Genomic DNA, 22,591 nt, shown 5'->3' with positions numbered 1-22,591 from the left:
AGGCTGGGATACCAATTTGTATCCACATAAATCTTTTGGCTCTTGCCTCTTGGCAGAGCAGCAGGACCAGCAGAGGCAGAGGTTGGGAGAGTGTGCTGAGGGTGGCCAGTGGACTGGCGAAATCAAGGTAGGAGCTGGACAGAGGAGCAGGGGGAAAGGAGCAGCAGAGAGGAAGGGAGGTGGGGCCAGAGAGGCCAGGAGGAAGCAGAGGGGCAAGGCCAGCAGCCTGAGAGGCTTATAAGACCATGCCCAGCCATTGGCAACAACAAGGGTGCTGTCCCTTTTCTGTGTCCTGTGGCTGCAGCTGGGACTGCCTGGGTACTTCCTTCCCTGGGGGCAGGTTTTTTTTTTTTTGTCCTTGTGTGTGGGTTTTTGTGAGGAGTAGTGCAGGACAGACAAGGCAGGGGAACAAGGAAGGGTCTCTGAGGGGTTCCCAATGGCAGGCCAGGAGATGGCCTTGGCAGGAATCACAGGTGTTGCTGTCTGTTGTGACAGCTGCAACATGTTCACCCTTCTCAATCAGGAGAGACAGGGATACACTTCCCTCAGTACAAGCTTGTGACCCTGATAGAGGAGGAGGTGAGGTGTCTGAGGGCTGAGAGAGCTTTCCAGGCCCCCCAGGAACAGTTCCCCTCCAGACAGAGGGTTGAGGGAGGGGCCACGGGAGGAAAACCTGGGGAGACATGGAGGCATGTAACCCACGGCCTCCTCCTTCTCCTGGCACCGTTCTGGAGCTGGGAAACAGGTTCTCTCTGCTTGGGAAGGCTGGGGCTGATGAAGGCTTGGGAACCAGCAGGACACCCAGCTTGGGACCACATGTGGCCTGGAGGCCACTGCAAGAGAGGTGAGGGCCAGGACAAAGCCACCTACCACCACTGGGAAGAGACAAAAGCGGGTGATCATCATCGGGGACTCCATGCTGAGGGGCACAGAGGCGGTGGTGTGCCATCCTGACCTTGAGGTGAAGGAGGTCTGTTGCCTGCTGGACGCATGCATCCAGCATGTGAAGAATAGAGTGTAGTGTCTTGTTCCTTCTTGGGGTCACCAGCTGCTTCTGGTGATCCATGTGGGGACAAATAACGTAGCCAGACAGAGTGTGTGCGGGATCACAAGGGACTTTGAGGCCTTGGAGAAGAAACTCAGGGACCTAAAGCTCTAAGTGGCCTTCGCATCTATCTTACCAGTCCGGGGATTTGGGCCAGGCAGGGATAGAAGGGTTGCCGAGGTGATCGACTGGCTTAGGGAGAAGTGCCAGAAGGATCACTTTGGGTTCCTTGACCAGGGCAGCTGGTTCCTTGCCAATAGACTTCTGCCAAGGGACGGGTTGCACCTCAGGAGGATGGGGAAAAGGTCCTTTGGAAATGCTCTTGCCAGCTTTGTCCAGCTTTGTCCAGCTGTGGGAGAGGATCAAGGCTCTGGGAGCAGGGTTTTAGAGGTACTGCAGGGACTGATAGGACTCCTACAGAGAGGGAGCTGGTATCAGGGAGGATGGGAGAAAGGAGGAGGCTGGGAACTCCAAGGAAAGGAAGCGGTGGGAAGGAATTGAGGTGCATGTACACCAATGCTAGGAGCATGGGTAATAAGCAGGAAGAGCTTGAAGCTCTCCTGGGAATAGGAGGGTATGACCTGGTGGGGATCACAGAAACTTGGTGGGATGAAAGGCAAGACTGGAATGTAAACATAGAGGGGTATCTCCTGTTTTGAAAGGACGGGAAGGGAAAGAGGGATGGGGGCGTAGCTTTATATGTCAGGGAAGGGATAGGATGCCATGAGATAGAATGCTGCACAGATGGGGATTCAGTAGAGGCAGTGTGGGTGAAACTAAGGGGTTTTGACAGGGAGAGAGACCTGACAGTGGGGGTATGTTATCACCCTCCAGGTAAACTTGAGACCCTGGATGATGTCCTGACAGATCAGACTCTAAGGATACCTCAGGGGAGGAACACAGTAATTATGGGAGATTTCAATCTTCCAGTAGTTGGGAGACTCACCCAACAGTGACAGCAAGGTCACGTCACTTCCTAGATGCTATAGAGGGAGAGTTTTTCACACAGAGGGACCGAGAGGTGATGAGAGGGGGAAACATCCTTGACTTGGTCTCGACCAACAGGGAGGAGCTGATAGATGATTAGGGGAGCTCTGGATGTGAGAGATCACTCCATTCTTTGCTTTGAGATCAGGGGAATGAGGACGTGCAGCAGGTCAAGCACTAGAAGCTAGGACTTCAAGAGGACCAACTTTGGCCAACTGAAGGCCAGACTGGGGAAAGTCTCCTGGGACAGGTTACTGAAAGGCAATTGAGTTGAGGTGGGGTGGATGGCACTCAAAAGCGAGGTTTTGGAGATGCTAGACTTGACAATACCTCTAGTTAGTAAGGTGGGGAGGCGAAGGAGAGTGCCGCCATGGATGCAAAAGGAGGTGGTTAGAGGAATTAGACAAAAGAGGAGCCTCCGTAGGAAATGGATACTGGAGCAAATAGACAAAAGGGTATACTGGGAGGAGGAGGCCCATTGCAGAAGGATTTTTTACAAGGCTAAGGCTGAGACTTGCCAAGAATATGAAGGGCAACAAAAGGGGCTTTCATCAGCATGTAAATAGCAAGAGGAAGGCAAGGCAGGTAGTGGGACTGCTTTATAAGGAGGAAGGGGATCCATTGACTCATGTGATGGAACAGGCACATATGCTAAATGACTATTTTGCTTAGTGTTCTCCCCAGAGAAGAATGGGGGAAATCTGCATGGGAGATTAGATGAGGCTGGGTACTTAGTGACACAGATTAGAGTCACCCCACTGGAAGTCAAGGGGTTCCTCAGGGCACTGGACATCACAAAGGCACTGGGCCCTGACGGGTTACACTCAAGAATACTTAGAGAGTTGGCAGGGGTTCTCTCACGTCCGCTGGCCTCCATTTTTGAGGCCTTGTGGAGAACGGGTGAAGTTCCAGAGGATTGGAGGGTGGTGTCAGTGGTTCCAATTTTCAAAAAGCATAGTAGAAGTGACAGGGAGAATTAAAGATTTTCTTATGTCCCTTTTAGGAAAAACAATGGAAAGGCTCATAATAGCAAGAGATCTAGTGATGATACATTGGGAAGGGAGACCGGTGGCCACACAGCACAGCTTCCACAATAACAGGTCTTGCCAGACAAACCTTGTGGAATTCTACGACAAGGTTTCAAGGTGGCTAGATGGAGGGGATGCAGTGGATGTGGTTTACCTAGATTTTAGCAAGGCCTTTGACAAAGTTTTGGGATAGACCAATGCAGTGTCCAATGGATTAGGACATGGTTCACTGACCGAAAGCAGAGGGCAACCATTAGTGGGGAATCATCAGGATGGTGACCAGTGACAAGTGGAGTCCCCCAGGTCTCTGTCCTGGGGCTGATCCTGTTTAATCTTTTCATCAGTGATATGGAAAAAAGGGTGAACAGTCTGCTGATCAAATTCGCAGATGATACTAAAACTGGGGCAGTCGCCACAACTGAGGAGCAGGTACTCTAGATCCAAAAGGATCTGGACAGACTATGGAAGTGGGCAGGTGACAACAGGGTGGCGTTCAATGTGGATAAGTGCAAGGTCTTGCACTTGGGACATAGGAATGGGTGTCCTAAGTACAGGTTAGGGGCAAGTGGCTGGAGAGCAGAACTTTTAATAGGGATCTTGGGGTGCTGGTTGACTACAGGCTAATCATGAGTCAGCAGTGTGATGCGGTGCCAAGAGGGTGAGCGCCACCCTTGGTTGCATAGCCAGAAGTGTTGCTTCTAGATCAAGAGAGGTATTACTCTGGTGTGCCCGCAATGGAGTATTGTGTTCAGTTTTGGGCCCCTCGTTATAGGAAGGATATAGCCAGGTTAGAGTCAGTGCAGCATAGGGCCGCAAGATTGGTGGCCGGTTTGCAGAGGAAGCCGTATGAGGTGATACTGAGGGAATTGGGTCTCCATCCTGGAGAAGAGGAGGCTCAGAGGGGATCTGATGGTGACATACAGGTATGTGAGGGGATGTCATGCGAAGGTGGGTAGATACCTGTTCTCCCCTGCAGAGGAGGGCAGGATGCACTCCAACGGAGTGAAGCTCAGGGAACCAATGTTCAATTTAGATGCCAGGAAGCACTTTCTGACAGTTAGGACCCCAAGGGTATGGAATGGGCTTCCACGGGAGGTGGTTGAGGCCCCATCAGTGAGGGTGTTCAAGGATAGGCTAGACATGCACATGGTGGGCATGTTGTGAGCAGAGCCGCCTGGAGCTGGGGGTCAGACTAGATGGCCCGGGAGACCCCTTTTGATTCACTCTATGTTGGTGTAATATATTTTGGATTGTGGCCAGTGTATTTTGTTTTGTTTTAGGTACAGCATCTATTTAGTAGAGATGCTTTAGGAATAAATTAATGGTGGCAATTAAAAGGCTACAGAATTTTGAAGATAATTTTTATGTCTCTGCAGTTATCGCCAGAATATACTGAGCAAACTTGTGGTCTGTGTGGTAACTACGATGGCAATCAAGGAGATGATTTTCTTACACCCTCTGGCCTGGTGGAAACCCTTGTTGAAGACTTTGGAAATTCCTGGAAGCTCAAGGGAGATTGTCAAGATTTGCAGAAACAAGATAGCAATTCTTGTAATAGTAATCCTCGCTTAGGTACTGGAACTCACTGCAGAGGTCATGATGATGGGAAAAGAGCACATTTTCTTCTTTTAGAATAGTGGTACAAATTAGAAACAGCAGAGATTGGTGGCACCATACATAAAGACTAGCAAGTTTCTTTTGGGGAAAACATTCATACATGACTGGGTAGATGAAAGAGTCTAGTAGGCTCTCAGTATCATGCCATGGATGCCTCTCCCAATCCTGTTGCCATTGGGGATGGGAGTCATTGGTGGTGTTGCCTCTGCCCCTGGCCACCACCCACTAGGTAGTTAGTAAGCTAATGGCTAGAGATTTGAACCAAAGATTTCCTAGTCTGTCATTACATTTTAGCTACTAAATGTACTAGCAGTCTATAAAACAGTTTGACCCTCAGCTGCCAGAACACTTGTCCTCTTTGTGCTTTTCCTTTTTCTATTCATAACAGGTAAAGTTATAGTATTAACACACATTTATATATTCAAACACAACATTTTATTTTTTCCCCAATTTTAGCCAAGTATGCTGAAGTCTCGTGTGCTGTTCTCTTATCTCCGTTATTTGAGCCTTGCCATCACAAAGTCAGTCCTTCTCCATACCTGAAGAATTGCCGCTATGATGTCTGTTCCTGTTCTGATGGCAAAGACTGCTTGTGTTCTGCTGTCTCTGCCTACGCCATGGCTTGTGCCCGTGCAGGGGTTCTCCTCAACTGGCGGCAGCCAGATTTTTGTGGTATGTGTATGTTACCAACAAGTGTTGTAAAGGTAACGTCTGGGTATAGTGTTTAATTTGTGCCAGGACTTGGCATCTGTGTTTTAATGTGCAGTGCAGGTGCATCATTAATCAGTGCCCAAATACCCCCTTTCCACTTCAGAAGGCTGAGCAGGACCTTAAGTTTTATGCGTAGATTAGAAGGGCTGATAGAAAACATGAAGAATGGATCCTGCAGAGCTCCCTTCAACTATGTAATAGATGTAAGAAGTGTGACACAGATATGAAAGTTAGATCTAGAGCTCTATAAAATGAGAGGATCTAAAGTGAATCTATAAAGAAGATATATACACTGATGAAATAGATGCACTAAAGAAAATGCATCTAAAATATATTTTAGCACTTCTAATATTCAACTCCAAAAAAATTAAAATTCCTAAATTCAAAGGCTGATGCAATATTAAACCAAATTTGGTTTTCCAACCATTTCCAGTGTCTATGAAATAGTGCTATAATTGTACTAACTGCTTACTATTGGGGCCAGTCCATTTATCCTTACTCAAGAATGCAGTTGGGTGATGATTTGACTGCACATCCCCACAGCAACATAAACTCCCTGCCTTGGGAAAGACTAGAATTTTGGAGAATTCAGTTTGGTAGTAAATGCCAAGAGATTGTAGTTGAATGTAGGAATTTGCCTGCAATACATGTACAGCAAAGTACAGAGGGAATGAGGAAGTGTGGCAAGGCCAGCTTCCAACATTTTATTTTTTTATTTTTGTTTCTGCCTACCCTAGAAAGATTTGGACCTTTGGTTTTATAAACATATTGGATAGAATTTTTTTGTTTAAATTCTGCAAGCAGGAAGCTGTCTTATCTAGGTTCCCAGTTGTGAGTGCTTTGTACATATATTTGCATGCACATACTTAGAAAACAGGGTTTGTAAAGAATTCTAGGATAGTTGGGATCATGTGGTCCATGGGAGCAGCACTTGCATGTGTATCCATGTTTCCTCCCTACCTTCGCCTGCTGATGCTGCAGGGGCACTCCTGCATAAAGTTTGCATTAATTTAATTTAATAATGTAAACTCTGCTTATTGCTTTTTGAAAATTCGTAAAACAACATAAAAACAATAAAGACATATCCAAAAAAGGCAGCTAAAACCCTGTTATTTAAAATGGCAATGATAAGCAAATCAACCTGTTTCTTAAGTCTTCTCCATGCATTTTGTCAGTATCAGTCCTTTGAAATCTTCAAACAGACCCCTTTGAAGGCCTAAATGGAAGTAAAAATATTATTTGATCTCAAAATGATTATAATTCAACATTCATATTTTATTGGTATTATATTCCAAAAATACAGTCAATCATAAAAACCACTGAGATAAGTATTACTTTAAAAAAAACCAACCAGAATGAGGAAGATTAGGAACTTATATGGCAATTGACTCCATCATTCTTGAGGAGTACATAGAGTATGATGTGGTTTGGATTTGTTAAAAAAAAATGTAAATATTTCAAGCAGCTTTGGGGTCCATGGAGGGCTAGCCCTTTCATGAGGCAGCGCGAGGCAGCCACCATATATGGCAGATGCTGGAGGATAGCAGTGGCAGTTATCTCAGCTCCTTCTGAGTCTCCGAGTCATTTCACTCCCATGGAGGACAAATGCCACAAAGCCTCTTCTACATGCCATAAGCTAGCCTGCTGCCCTCAGGTGTGATGGACAAGCCTATCCTGTTGCCATTGTTGAAATAAGGTAAGCTTGTGGGATTTCCATTCCTTCTGCCAAGCTTTTTACCATCAATGTGAAAGTGCTGAGGAAGTCATCAGAGGCTTCGCCTGAAGTGTCACCATTATGCAGATGATGCTTACCTCTGTCTCTCATTTCCATCTGTCCTTCCCAGTGAGGCTGTTGAGATTGTGAATCAGTGTCTAGAGGTTGTTCTGAGGTGGATGAAGGTAAAGAAAATCCACAAAAAGCAGAGGTACTGTGGATTGGGTAACTCATTCCTCCAGATGATGGTTTGCAACTGATTGTATATGTGGCAGCACTTTGGGGACCAGCTTTTGGGGAAGCTGCAAGTCCAGTTGGCTAATGAAGGTTGAACTCAAAGAGGTGCCATCTTGCCTTTTCCCTCAGAAAGTAAAACGTCTTGAGTTAGCCCTACATTCATGTGACTCCCCTTCCATAGGAGGACTAAAGATCTCAAACTGTGAAAAACTCACTCATTCATAAAACAGGTTCCTCAAAATGGAGAGACACCCCCAAAGAAGGGAAAGTGCTCTCTCTTCAAGGTATTGGGTTAACTTCAGAAGGGAGGGACTCCCTCATCAAGGTCTCTCAGATGATCCCATTGCAAATTATATAAGAGAAAAAAAAATGGTGCTTCCTGTAATTGACACTGAAATTTGATTCCCAAATCATGGCAACACATGATTAGCAGAACAGCTTGACTTGCAAGAGGAGAGGTGTGCACAATGATAATTCTTGCATTTTGTCTCTGACCTTTGCTTTGCATTTGTCAGCCTTGACTTCACACAAAAAATGGCTAAATTTGCAGAGAATGCAGCAGCTGCTCATTGGGTGGTCACTTTAATAGGAAATGGGACTGAGTTAACAGGTTGGAATGGCTTTGGCAGGTGTGGCGGGGTGGGGCTAAGTGATTCAATCCATATGGAAAGTGAGGGGTTAGTGGGTCACCATTTTAAGCCAATGATATTTGGCTAAATGTTTTAAAGTTGCTACCCAATTTGCCAGCAGAAGAGTATTTATTGAGGGAATATGATTTTGTCAAACAATAGCAAGGCTTCATGAAGGTACTTAGGGAAGGAAACAGCAGGTTAATTAAAAAAAGAAAAAGAAAACCCCTTCTTTGATATTATGCAGACTTGCAGGCTCAATATGGGGCGAGTGGTAGTGTTTTCTTCTATTTCAGCTTTTATTGAAGAGTTCCCCCCCACAAAAAAAATTCTAATATTATAAAAGACACATAAATAATTAAGGGGGTGAGATAGAAATGAGTGTAGAACAGGAAAGGGGTTAGAGAAGGTATGTGGTAGGATTACAGTTGGCAGTTGCTGTAATTGAACACAGAACATTTTCACAATTAATCTTTAATATTGTGATGTTCCCTCCCCTTTACTCATGTCCATTATGAAGCACTTTATGCTTTTTGGAAGTGCCAATTTTCTCTGATGGTGGATCCATTAAATAATTCTGGTGCTTTAGACATCTTCCATCACACAAGGGAAAATGGCCATTCCTTTAATGGATGGAGATTGCAACTGGCAGTCTTGTGTAATTAGTGGTGATGGACCAATGGCAGCTGTTTGCTCAGGAACTGAGATTCTCTCTTCTGTGGCCTGTGAAAATGATAATGAAGAATGAGTGTTATCCTTTGGTGAGCAGCTAGTTCTTGGCTGCTGTACCTCTTGGACTAGTAATGCTTTTTAGAAACACAAAGATGGCATGGCAATGCCTTGCTTTCCAATGGTGCAAATATTCATTTTGCTCCACAGCTTTGTAGATTGTGCAAATAAATTGTTGCAGTTCAATACAGGGACCTTCAGGCTTGACTGCCACTCTTTTTCTTAATTATATTTCTGTCTCATCTCTTCGAATAATACTTCTACTTTCACAGGGCAATAATACTTCTACTTTCACAGGGCAATTGAAAATATTATTCATACTACATATATCTGGCGATTCAGCAAATGCTATTATTCAACTGAAACCACTAAATCATATTTTGAAATAGACATCAAGCATTTGTTTCAGAAATTAATTTAAATATTCAAATTAATTTCAGAATTTTATCTGGCTGCTGAAGGTCAATCTACCTTGTGAAAAGAGAATAGAATTGTTATTGCTGCCACCTAGTGTTGAGTATAAAAAATCCCCAATTTTTGTAATCTTTTTTACACATCCAAGAACATTTCATGATGTTGGCTGGGTTTAGGCAACATGGCAGACCATGGCAGTTTTTAACCATTGTTGGGCTACTGTGTTGTCCAACCTCAGTCATGCTATTTTACCATGAAAGCTTTGGTGTTTAGAAACCATAAGAAACAACAGTTTATTCTATCGTTTTTCTGCACCACAAATGTTTGTGCACTGTCTGAACACAGGATCATGGTTTCCATGGTCCTGATGTTGCAACTACCACAGAATCCCTTGCAAAGAGTGGCAACTACAGGAGTCACTCCAGCCATCTGGCTTCCATGTGTGGATCAGTGAGGAAGAGACAGGCAACATAGGCAGGGAGCAATGTAGTTTGGGATTGATTTTCAGGTACAGTGGCTGATGGGATAAATGCAGAGAGGATGGAAACCACAATGACAAAGAAGCCACTTGAATGTTTTTTTGGATAGATCATGGTAACAAACTATGGTTACCATGCAGGATTGCTTGTCATATTGTGTGAACAGAACCATTTGTGTGCTTCCTGGAGTGGCAAACAAGTGGAATGAAATAATAAACTAGATTTGAACAGCTTGAAGAATACCAGTTGAATGAAGCCCTTTAGTCATAAATGATGGTCTGGAAAGGGTTTGATAAACTGCCAGGGGTTTTCTGCCTCTTTTGCAAATGAAAAACATTGGCAGGCAGCATTAAACACTGGACAGGCTACAGTAAAGGGCTGGTAACAAATGGCCTGTGTTTAGCTCCTTCAGACAAAGATAAATAATTGTCTGTTATACAGGCAAAAATAAATACTGGCCCAGTGTCCAAGGCATCAGTTTGGGAAGGAGCATCATGATGGATTTACCTTTACTTTACCATTCAGAAAGAAGCCATACTGCAGCATCTGGAATGGGCTTCCACTGGAGGTGGTTGAGGCCCCATCAGTGAGGGTGTTCAAGGATAGGCTAGACATGCACATGGTGGGCATGTCATGAGTGGAGGCCTCTGGAGCTGGGGATCAGACTAGATGGCCCAGGAGGCTCCTTCTGAGTCACTCTGTTTCTGTTTCTATCTCTTCAGTTAGAGTCACATCAGAAGGGGCTATTACTAGAATTCTTTCCTCAAGTAGCAGTTCTTTGGTAGTAATATTTTATTTTCCCAGCACTCACAAAGCCATATTTTTTTCCTCTGGTAATGTTTTCCACTCCTACCATTATTCTGCATTTCCACTGTTGACTATAGCTGATTATGGGCCAAGGGCACCTTTGGAATAGCATTGCTATAATCAATGGTGCAAAGTGTTAACTCCTATAAAAGTAGGAAGAATTTCACTTCGAAACTGCAAAGCATGCTTGTTATCAGAAATGCTATTTAAAAAAAATCCTAATCTATCCCTTTATCTTCTAATGTTATTTTAAAGCTTTGAACTGTCCAAAAGGTCAGATTTACCAGCAGTGTGGAAGTCCATGCAACCAGACTTGCCGGTCCCTATCCTACCCAGACACAGAATGCAATGAATTTTGTATGGAAGGTTGTTATTGCCCTACTGGATTATACCTTGATGAACATGGAGACTGTCTGCCAAAGTTGCAGTGCTCTTGTTACTATGATGGTGAGATCTTCCAGCCAGATGATCTCTTCTCAGATCATCACATCACGTGGTGAGTGGAGAACTTGGATCTGATCTCATACAATTATACATGGTAGAGATTCTCTCCAGCCCCCCACCCTACCTGCCCAACCTTCCATTACAATACAGAAGGTGTTTTCACATGCATGTCATTCAGCAGTCACTCCTGCGTTAATTTACATTACTCTGATTAGAGCAAAGAACAAGTAACAAGAACATGTGCCACACTTGAGGGTTGACTTAATCCACACCTGGATTAGAGGGCACCATGAATGAAGTGCAGTGTCAGGAACTGGCAAAGTATGTGGTTGGCCAAGTCCAAACATAAGCACGGAGGGTGTGTGGAGGACATCTGGCTTATTGAAAAGGGCAAACATAGCCAGTGACTGTCCTAAGATCACCAAGCACCCTTCATGGCTGAGCAGAACCCTGGTCTTTCTAATCCCAATCCAACACTTTAGCAGTAACACCAAATAGAAGACGAAGGGAGAAACTCAAGCAGGCTACTGAGGTAGCACATTCCTTATCGCACAATATTTTACCAGTTTTGCTAGGCTTGTTGCTGAGTGTTGTTGAGATCCATCTCAACTGTAGGATAAAGTGGGATAACTTACTGTTTTAAATGAAGCTGAACAAATAAATTATGTGATGGACCACATTTGCGTAACTGAGCCTTTGAGTGACTGGACCATTGGAAAGAATGTTGCTTATAAATGCCTGCTGAACAGGCAAGTTTTGCTATGGGGATTTTGGAAGGGAAGAGTCAGGCTCTCATGTCTCATTGTCCTCAGTGGCTTCATGAGAAGTCCCACTGCCACCAGTGTTGCTCTGGTCTTGCCTCTCAAGTTTGCAGTTTATATTACTTGGGAAACCAGAGCTGACCATTGTTGTAGGCTAGATCAGGTAATGCCATGTGAGTAATGCATATCATTTTGTTTAAAAAGGAACACTGTTTCTTTCTCTCTTTTTTCCTTAGCTATTGTGAAAATGGGTTCATGCACTGCAGCTCAAACAGAATTCCGGGGGCTGCCTTACCAGATATGTTCTTTGACCATCATCCTTCTGCCAGAGGTTTGTATTCTTAATTTAAAATTAATGTGCATCTCTTCATATTCAATTATTTCCTATACTTCCTATTCTGAAGAATAGGATAGATCAGGCAATATGGTATGGATCCTTGGACTTGTCTCCATGATTCCCTGGTTCCTTAGGCAATCTCTTTAAATCAGAGAAGGGCAAAATGGGAACTCTGCCATCCCATGCACAACACATCCCAGAGAAACTTTCTGGGAAATTCAGATTACATACAAATGTGAGTTTATTTAAATGTGAGATCTATTTTCTAAAACAGAGCATGCTTACAAACATCTGGAGATCTATCGCTATGTGTATATTTGTATCCTGAGGTTTACAGCTACAATGTATGAAGCATTATGGATTTTGCTGAAATATATAAGATTTTAAATAGAAAATACTGTTCTGTATGTGACAATCTAGTGTCAACAAATTTTCCTTCTAGAGTTTTGCAGTCATGACCAAAAATATTCTGGGTAAACACTGGTTCAAAACTGATGGCACTGCCATCTCTTGATTTTAGACTGTGAATGGAGAATCTTGACAATGTCATTGAGACAGCATCTCATACCTATGTTTTCTGTGTTATCCTATGTTTTTTCAAACCCAGTTTCCCACAATTTATTTTGGATCTCCCCACAACCCCCAAACTGACCTGTTCTGTATGAACAGGCAAATTCTGCTGAGGTTTTTAAAGGCTGCTGTGTTCAGAGTCTGTCTATTATGTTCAACAAGGTCATAGGATTAGGAAAATAAGGGCTGAAGTTAATTACTGATATCATAACATTGTTTTTCCTTTCATTTACACTGAAATGGTGATGTTCTATTATAAAAGAAGGGACATAAAATTAAATGTAAGAAAACCAGTAATTACAGATATTTGTCCCTCTTTCCAAGATCTATGGTAAATTGATGAATTGCCTCTAAATCATTCAAATTGATAAACTGAATAGGAGGTTATTTATATATTTAAAAATTTGTTATTTATTTAAAACTTTTTAGACCATTCCTTACTGTAGTCTCAGGATGGTTTAACAGTTATGCAATTGGAATAACTTGAAAACAGGAAATGTTTAATTAACATTCCAAGGGAACTTTGCTGGAACTGGCCTCTGAATAAATATTACAGAAAAACCCTTGCCATGGGAAAGGGGATTCATGGATAATATAGTATTATGTTATCTGTGGAAACTCTTTAATTTTCTTTCTAGGTAATAGAGGAATATCATTGGTAAAAGGATATGTGGAAGCAATCAAATTCTTTAGGCTGCTGCTCTCATGTATAATTATGGATGTTTGAAATTTTGGGGAAATTTTAATATTAGAGACAATGACTCTTCAAAGTATTGTTATAATTTACTTCTGGCAAGCAAAGTTAAAAAGATGGTTCATTTTGTTTTGTTTTATTTCTTAAAGCAAAGCGAAGCTTAGCCTGCAGGCATCCAATGACCAAGTTTGTATGTCCTCCAAATGATCCAAGAGCTAGAGGAGTAGAATGTATGAAGACCTGTCAGACATATGAGTTAGGCTGTGTCAGCCATGGATGTGTGTCTGGCTGTCTCTGCCCCACTGGATGGGTAAGAAAATGATAGTGGAACATACTTCTTCTGCTTTTCTTTCTGTATTTTCTATGTATCTGCCAACTATATGAGAATCTTCATTTGCACTGCTTGTGAAAATATAGGGTTGTAAGATAGTTATGCTTTATTTCCATTGATATAAATCAGACGTATGCATTACTTGTTTAGGCCCTGTTGATTCCAATTGGACTAACGTGTGACTTAGTCTGGATGTAGCCAACTCCTCTTCATTGTGGCGGTATTGTCAGAGTATTCAACAGAGAGGAAGGGCCTGGGCTCAAGCCTCTGCTCAGCTGTGAATTCTTCTAGCTGACTTTGGGCTTATGGCCCATTGATGGTTCAGGCATCCGCTGAATGTGTGGAGCAGAAAATAGAATCACAGCCAGTTTCCCTACTCATGATCTTGTTCATCTGATAGTATTATGGAGCCACACATACAGAATTCACATGTGAGCAATTGTATGCTTTGTTTATATCTTCAGCTTAAAATCCAGTGCTTGTGGATCAGGACAGTGAATGCGACCCTATTTCCCCTACCCCTTTCAAACATTGGGTGCATATCTGAGTGTTGTGTGGACAGACAAGTCTCTCAGGAAGTTCTATTTCACAGAGTTGTTGTGAAGATTAAATGAGCATAGACCCTGGTCCTCTGCCTCCTGTTCCTTGGGTACAAATGCAAAGTAGTTACAGTTCCTTGAATAATAAGCATATTTACTTAATAACTTCATGGATCACAGCCTTGTCATGGTGAAGAGGCTTGCGTAGCTCAATGAAGCTATGAGCTATGCCGTGCAGGGTCACCCAAGATGGACAGATCATAGCAGAGAGCTCTGACAAAATGTGATCCACTGGAGAAGCAAATGGCAACCCACTCTAGTATCTTTGCCATGAAAACCCCATGGACAGTACCAAAAGGCAAAACGATATGATGTCAGAAGATGAGCCCCTCAGGTTGGAAGGTGTCCAGTGTGCTACTGGGGAAGAGCAGAGGGCTAGTACTAGTAGTGCCAGAAAGAATCAAACAACTGGGTCAAAGCCGAAAGGACACTCAGTTGCTGATGTATCTGGTGGTGAAAGGAGAGTCCGATGCTGCAAAGATCTCTACTCCATAGGAACCTGGAATGTAAGACCCATGAATCAAGGCAAGCTGGATGTGGTCAAACAAGAGAAGACAAGACTGAACATAGACATCTTAGGAATCAGTGAACTAAAATAGACAGGAATGGGTGAATTTAATTCAGATGACCATCAGGTATACTACTGTGGGCAAGAATGCCTCAGAAGAAATGGAGTAGCCTTCATAGTCAATTAAAGAATAGGAAAAGCAGTACTGGGATATGATCTCCAAAATGACAGAATGATCTCAGTTCGAATCCAAGGCAAACCATTCAACATCACAATAGTCCAAGTCTATGCCCCAACTACTGGTGCTGAAGAGGCTGAAGTTGACTGGTTCTATGAAGGCCTACAACACCTTCTAGAATTAACACCAAAAAATGATGTCCTTATCATCATGGGGGATTGGAATGCTAAAGTAGGAAGCCAAAAGATAACCGGAATAACAGACAAGTTTGGCCTTGGAGTACAAAATGAAGCAGGGCACAGGCTGGTAGAATTTTATCAAGAGAATACGATGGTCATAGCAAACACTCTTTTCTAACAACCCAAGAGATGACTCTACACATGGACATCACCAGACGGTCAACACAGAAATCAGATTGACTATGTACTCTGCAGCCAAAGATGGAGAGGCTCTATACAGTCAGTAAAAACTACAGCTGACTGTGGTTCAGATCATGAGCTTCTCGTTGCAAAATTTAGGCTTAAGTTGAAGAAAGTAGGGAAAAGCACTAGGCCACTCAGGTATGACCTAAATCATATCCCTGATGAATATACAGTAGAGGTGACAAATAGATTTAAGGAATTAGATCTGATAGACAGAGTGCCTGAAGAACTATGGACGGAGGTTCGCAACATTGTACAAGAGGCAGCAACTAAAACCATCCCAAAGAAAAAGAAATGCAAGAAAGTAAAATGGCTGTCTGAGGAAGCTTTACAAAAAGCTGAGGAAAGAAGGGAAGTGAAAGGCAAGGGAGAAAGAGAAAGATACACACAATTGAATGCAGAATTCCAGAGAACAGCTAGAAGAGATGAGAATGCCTTCTTCAATGAACAGTACAAAGAAATAGAAGAAAACAATAGAATAGAGAGGAGCAGAAATCTCTTCAAGAAATTGGTGATATGAAGGGAACATTTCATGCAAAGATGGGCATGGTAAAGGACCAAAATGGCAGGGACCTAACAGAGGCAGAAGAGATTAAGAAGAGGTGGCAAGATTACACAGGAGAACTATACAAGAAAGAGCTTAACGTCCCTGACAACCACGATGGGGTGGTCCCTGACCTCGAGCCAGACATCCTGGAATGTGAAGTCAAATGGGCCTTGGGAAGTCTGAGCAACAACAAAGCTAGTGGAGGCGACAGTATTCCAGTTGAGGTATTCAAAATCCTAAAAGACGATGCAGTAAAAGTACTACACTCAATATGCCAGCAAATTTGTAAAATTCAACAGTGGCCACAGGATTGGAAAAGGTCAGTTTATATTCCGATCCCAAAGAAGGGCAATGCCAAAGAATGTTCAAACTACCGCACCATTGCACTCATTTCACATGCTAGCAAAGTTATGCTCAAAATTCTACAAGCTAGGCTCCAGCAGTATGTGGACCGAGAACTACCAGAAGTACAGGCAGGATTTCGAAGAGGGAGAGGAACTAGAGATCAAATTGCCAACATACACTGGATCATGGAGAAAGCTAGGGAGTTCCAGAAAAACATCTACTTCTGCTTCAGTGACTATGCTAAAGCCTTTGATTGTGTGGATCACAACAAATTGTGGCAAGTTTTTAAAGAGATGGGAGTACCAGACCATCTTATTTGTCTCTTGAGAAACCTATATGCGGGTCAAGAAGCAACACTGAGAACTGGACACGGAACCACTGATTGGTTCAAAATTGAGAAAGTAGTTCGGAAAGGCTGTATACTGTTGCCTTGCCTATTTAACTTATATGCAGAGCACATAATGAGAAACGTGGGGCTAGCTGAATCACTAGTGGGTATTAAGATTGCTGGGAGAAATATGAAGAACCTCATAAATGCAGATGATACCACTCTCATGGCAGAAAGTGAAGAGCCTCTTGATGTGCGTGAAGGAGGAGAGTGCAAAAGTTGGCTTGAAACTCAACATTAAGAAAACTAAGATAATGGCATCTGGTCCTCTCACTTCCTGGCAAACAGATGGGGAAGAAATGGAGGTAGTGACAGATTTTATTTTCCTGCGCTCCAAGATCACCGCAGACGGGGACTGCAGCCAAGAAATTAAAAGACGCTTGCTCCTGGGGAGGAAAGCTATGGCAAATCTGGTCAGCATACTAAAAAGCAGAGGCATCACCCTGCCAACAAAAGTGTTCATAGTCAAGGCTATGGTTTTCCCAGTTGCAATGTATGGCTGTGAAGGCTGGACCATAAGGAAGGCTGAGTGCAAAAGAATTGAGGCCTTTGAAGTGTGGTGCTGGAGGAGACTCCTGCGAGTCCCTTGGACCGCAAGGCGATCAAACCGGTCAGTCCTAGAGGAGATCAACCCTGACTGCTGTTTAGAAGGCCAGATAGTGAAGATGAAACTCAAATTCTTTGGCCGCCTAATGAGAAAGAAGGACTCCCTGGAGAAGAGTCTAATACTGGGAGCAATAGATGGCAAAAGAAGAAGGGGACGGCAGAGGATGAGGTGGCTTGATGGAGTCACTGAAGCAGTTGGTGTGAGCGTAAGTTGACTCTGGGAGATGGTGGAGGACAGGAAGGCCTGGAGGAATGTTGTCCATGGGGTTGCGATGGGTCGGACACGACTTCGCGACTAACAACAAACTTAATAACACCCTAAATCTTCCATTCTGCATTGATATGCCATTCTGAAGTCTCATTAGATGAAGGCATATCAGAAGAAATGTTCGCTTCTCAGTGTTGATATACAGAAGACAATGATGATTGGCCCCAAGGAGTTTGGTGCAAAACGGAGGTGGCCAGCTTGTGGTCCTCTAGATATTTTAGGTACAACTCCATTCATCCCTTGTACTAGAACTGCTGGCTAGGGCTGATGGGAGTTGCAGGCCAAAACATATGGAGGGCTATAATTGGCTCATCCCTGGTGCAATGAAAGCATTATAACACTGTGCTTTGTAGAGTAGCTGTACCATGGGAAATGTCTTAGTCTAGTATGATTTCTCTCAGGTGAAAATCTCATTAAGACAAAGACGACATTGTGCAAAGTGCAAAGGTTAATCCAGAACTGTGATACAGAGCAGCAGTAGCAGATATTTAATCAGAAAAAAAAATTGTTGAAAGAGGGAAATTATAGAAACATGTTTTGTTTTACCCAGTTTAGGGATTAACACTAGCAGTTAGAACTACCGGGCCTCAGTTAAGACAAATATCAGAGGATGGTGGGAATTGCTGTTTCAATACACACATCTCTTTATATACATACATACATAGAAAATACATAAACACAATCTCACCTGTTTACAGGCAAGAATTGATTCATTATCATCAGCATAATCATTTACATACATTCTGCATTTCTGAACCACCCAACAGCTGCAGACGTCCAGGTTAAAAGCAAAGACAAAGCTTAACACTGTAAAACAGCCAGTTGCAGCACCACATAGGAATTAAGGCAGTCGATTCAGCAATGGGACTCTTTGTATGCGCAATCTGTATATGCCCAGAAATCCACTTGCAAGTGTTCTGCCACATTTCAGCATTGCCAGTAAACACAAGTCCAGATAAAGTACATGCAGATAAAGGGCAGGCTTGCTTCTTTGTGGGTAGGGGCAGCAGAGCAAGCAGGAGGCTATAATGGTAATAGCAAAACCTGCCCTTCTACCAGCACTAGGTGGAATACTTTGGCTGTCAGGAATTCTGTGGTATGTACTGCAAGCGCAGTGCCACTTTATTGGCAAGACCCCCATTCCCCAGCATTTCTTCCAATACAGAAGCTGCTTTCTGCACAGATCACAGTTTTCTCATGGCTTGTAGCATCACATTGTTCTCCTTGGTGAAGCAGGAGTAAAATTTTCTCCAGCACTAGAGGGCAGTGTTGCTCAACTCTTCCTATTGTTTTCACAGCTAGGAACATAAGAGATACAATTCTGGAAGGAAAATATGATAAGAGTCCTTCAACTTTGAAGGCTGTGTAGAAGTGGGAAGTGCTACCCCAGATAGTATGCAGACATCTGGGCAAATCCCCTAATTTACAAAGAAAGAAGTGAAGCTACACAGGTTGTTTATTCCTCCTTCAGGAGTAATAGAAAGAAAACTAGGGAAGCATAGATGCTGTGGGTTAATAAAGAAGAACATGAAGATATTACTGCAGAATCTGTGGAGGGTGGGTATCTCATATTGCTTAGGATTGCTATGGGCATTGTGGCTTTTTAGGCACAGGTTTGGTGCACCAATTTTAGAGCAGCTATCCCACTTGTCCCCTCATAATTCCTGGGAGAGAACTTTGGGTCGGGCATTTGACCAGTCAAAAATGATTGATTGACTAGCCAAATACTGTCAAAAATTGTCAAGCAGTTTTAAAGAATTAGTATTATCAGAACAGAGAGAGAGAGAGAGAGAGCGAGCGCGAACAATTAAGATAGCGATCCTGCACTGCCCTAGACAGCATCTAGAGGACCACAGAATTTTTTTGCGTCCTAGGTCTGTTGTCCCCTTCATGGATCACTGCCTTGTCATGGTGAAGGGGATTGTGTAGCTCAATGAATCTATGAGCTATGCTGTGCAGGGCCACCCAAGACAAACAGGTCATAGCAGAGAGCTCTGACAAAACGTGATCCACTGGAGAAGGAAATGGCAACCCGCTCCAGTATCTTTGCCATGAAAACCCCATGGACAGTACCAAAAGGCAAAAAGATATGATGCCAGAAGATGAGCCCCTCAGGTCAGAAGGTATCCAATATGCTACTGGGGAAGAGTGGAGGGCTAGTACTAGTACCACCAGAAAGAATGAAGCTGATGCTGTAAAGATCTATACTGCATAGGAACCTGGAATGTAAGATCTATGAATCAAGGCAAGCTAGACGTGGTCAAACAAGAGATGAGAAGACTGAATATCTACATCTTAAGAATCAGTGAACTAAAATGGACAGAAATGGGTGAATTTAATTCAGATGACCAGCAGATATAGTACTGCGGGCAAGAATCCCTCAGAAAAAATGGAGTAGCCTTCATAGTCAATAAAAGAATAGGAAAAGCAGTACTGGGATACAACCTCCAAAATGACAGAATGATCTCAGTTCAAATCCAAGGAAAACCATTCAACATCACAGCAGTCCAAGTCTGTGCCCCAACCACTGGTGCTGAAGAGGCTAAAGTTGACCAGTTCTATGAAGGCCTACAACACCTTCTAGAATTAACACCAAAAAATGATGTCCTTATCATCATGGGGGATTGGAATGCTAAAGTAGGAAATCAAAAGATAACCAGAATTACAGGCAAGTTTGGCCTTGGAGTACAAAATGAAGCAGGGCAAAGGCTTAGCAGAGTTTTGGCAAGAGAAACACTAGTCATTGCAAACACTCTTTTCCAACAACCCAAACTAAATCACACAGGGGAGGGAGATGTGCATCAGGGTGCTATGTCAACTGATGACAAGTGATGGACCACAGCAGAGAAAAAACCTCAAATAGGGACTAATAACAGTATCCCAAAAATGCAGGAAGAAAAGCAGATGACAATGAAAAGGCAGAAATGCTTAACTTCAGGATGGCAGCTGAAGGTCAACAGACAAATGCTCAAGGAGCACCTTGATGAGCTTAATGCATTCAAATCTCTGGGACCTCATAAGCTTCTTCCCAGGGTCCTAAAGGAACTGGCAGAACTCTCTGAACCAATATCTGTAATCTTTGAGAAATCTTGGAAGACAGGGGAAGACAGGGGAAGTGTCAGATGACTGGAAAAATGCTGATACTGGCCCATTCTACAAGAAAGGGAAAAAAGATGAACAGCAGAACTGCAGACCAGTCAGTCTGACATCAATCCCTGGGAAAATACTGGAGCAAATTATTTAAAAAAACATTCTGTAAGTACCATGAAGAAAATGCAGGGATGAATAGAAGCCAACATGGATTGCTTAAATATAAGTCAAGCCACACTAACGTAATCACATTTTTGACTGAGTAACGCCCTAAATAGACAGTGATTACAGGAACATAATTTACCTAGACTTTAGCAAAGCATTCGACAAACTGCCCCACAACATCCTGATAAAAGGTGGGCTTGACAGAGCTATTAGATGAGGAAGTCCAGGCAACAATAATTAAATTTGCAGATGATGCAAAACTGGGCAGAATGGCTAACACCCTGGAAGACAAAAAAGAAAAGAAAAAAGATGTAGGGTGACCTATGGAAGCTAGAATGTTGGGCAGAAAGCAATGCAATGAAATTCAACAGGGAGAAATGCCAATACCTTGGTGGTGGGGGAAAACAAATGCACCTCTACAAGATGGGGGATACTTGGCTCAACAGGATCAAAAAAGAAAAAGATCTTGGAGTTGTTATAGACAACAAGCTAAATGGATGCAACTTATGAGAAGCTGAGAGATCTGGGCACGTTCAGCCTTGAGTAGACTATGAGACTAACACTTTACAAGTACCTGAAAGGCTTTTACAAAGAGGAAGGAAAAGACCTCACTCATCCCTGAACATAGGACATGGAACAACAAACTTAAGCTACAACACACCAGATTCAGGCTAGACACCAGGAAAAACTTCTTAACTGTCAGAGCAATACAACAGTAAAACCAGTTGTCATGGGCTCTCCCCTGCAAGAGTCATTCAAGACAAAACTGGACAGTCATCTGAGTGGGATGGTATGATTTGGCATTCTGTACCAGCAGGGAAATGCACCAAGTGCCCTTCTTCACCCCTTCCAACCCTACTCTTCTATGAATCTATGACACAGAATAACAGGTTCAAGTTACAGGAAGCCAGCTTCCTGTTGAACATCAGGAAAATTTCCTGACTGTTAAAGAAGTACAACAATGAAACCTAAGGAGATTGTGGGCTCTTCCATATTGAACGCATTCAAGATGCAACTGGACAGCATCTAAGAGGGATGGTTTCACTTGAACAGAAGTGACCATACTGTGTGATAGTATCTTAACAGGAAAAAAAACCTGTGGGACTGATGGTATGTATAGTCCCCCTTAGCGTAAAATGGGGTGAGGGGAGGAAAAAAGAGATGAGAGCTTTCACACTTTTCCATGTGTTTTAAGCCCTCCAAGAGCCTGATGACTGAAAAAATTACTCCCCAATATTTGTAAAGATGAATCTGCTCAACTGAGTGGCCATTTATTTGCTAACAATGTCTGGAATGTTTTTGAGTAAAAACTAAAACTTTAGATTTGGTATAGTTAATCATCCACTTTTCAGTTTTACTCTCCAGTCACTGTCCAATCACTTAATAAGTAGCTCATGCATGGCATCATCTGCATATAATAAAATAGGCAAATGTCCATGTGCATGCTTGGGAGAATGGCATCAGCTACTTTCAGTAGGTAAAGCAACCCCCAGTATGGAGTGAGCCAGGTTGAACCTGCCTGCCATACAGCTGTTAAAAATTATGAAATGATCACCTCAATATGAATTCAATCTCATTTTTCAAGAGCATGCAAAGCCCTGAGTCAGGATGGCTGAATTTCTCCCACAGAAACTTCATGAACATCTCAAATTCTTTTCATCACAGAAAATAAGAAAATCATGAACTTTGGTAAATTCTTATCAGAACAAACTGGAAGAAAAGGACGACCCTCGATACAGCCCTATTTTTGGCCCTAGATGCAGTTATAGCTGGGGCCAAAAATAGAACCTTTGCCAAGCTATTGGGTTTGTCCCTGATTGATGCAGGGAGAGATCAAGCTGTCCTCTTTCCTATTTTTGTGAACTAATTCTATCATAATGGAAATTTTTAAAATGTAAGTTGCCACCTGGGCAGTGGAATGCTTGGCTTAATTGAATGTTT

General features: G+C 42.9%; 1 protein-coding gene across 1 annotated transcript in view; it reads left to right on the top strand.

The window, feature by feature from the left end:
- The window catches only part of LOC123017098 (von Willebrand factor-like), a 251,520-nt gene that overhangs the window by 70,751 nt on the left and 158,178 nt on the right, over nucleotides 1–22,591 (top strand). Inside the window, exons 13-17 of the mRNA XM_044418233.1 lie at nucleotides 4,437–4,632; nucleotides 5,134–5,349; nucleotides 10,653–10,893; nucleotides 11,839–11,933; nucleotides 13,353–13,513. Of these exons, the coding sequence (XP_044274168.1) occupies nucleotides 4,437–4,632; nucleotides 5,134–5,349; nucleotides 10,653–10,893; nucleotides 11,839–11,933; nucleotides 13,353–13,513 (909 nt within the window). The remainder of the gene's footprint in view (nucleotides 1–4,436; nucleotides 4,633–5,133; nucleotides 5,350–10,652; nucleotides 10,894–11,838; nucleotides 11,934–13,352; nucleotides 13,514–22,591) is intronic.

The sequence above is a fragment of the Varanus komodoensis genome, unplaced genomic scaffold, assembly GCF_004798865.1.
Source record: "Varanus komodoensis strain SLA01 unplaced genomic scaffold, ASM479886v1 scaffold9, whole genome shotgun sequence".
NCBI lineage: Eukaryota > Metazoa > Chordata > Lepidosauria > Squamata > Varanidae > Varanus > Varanus komodoensis.
Note: the sequence above shows the minus strand (reverse complement) of the source record. Positions and strands in the feature narration are given on the sequence as shown.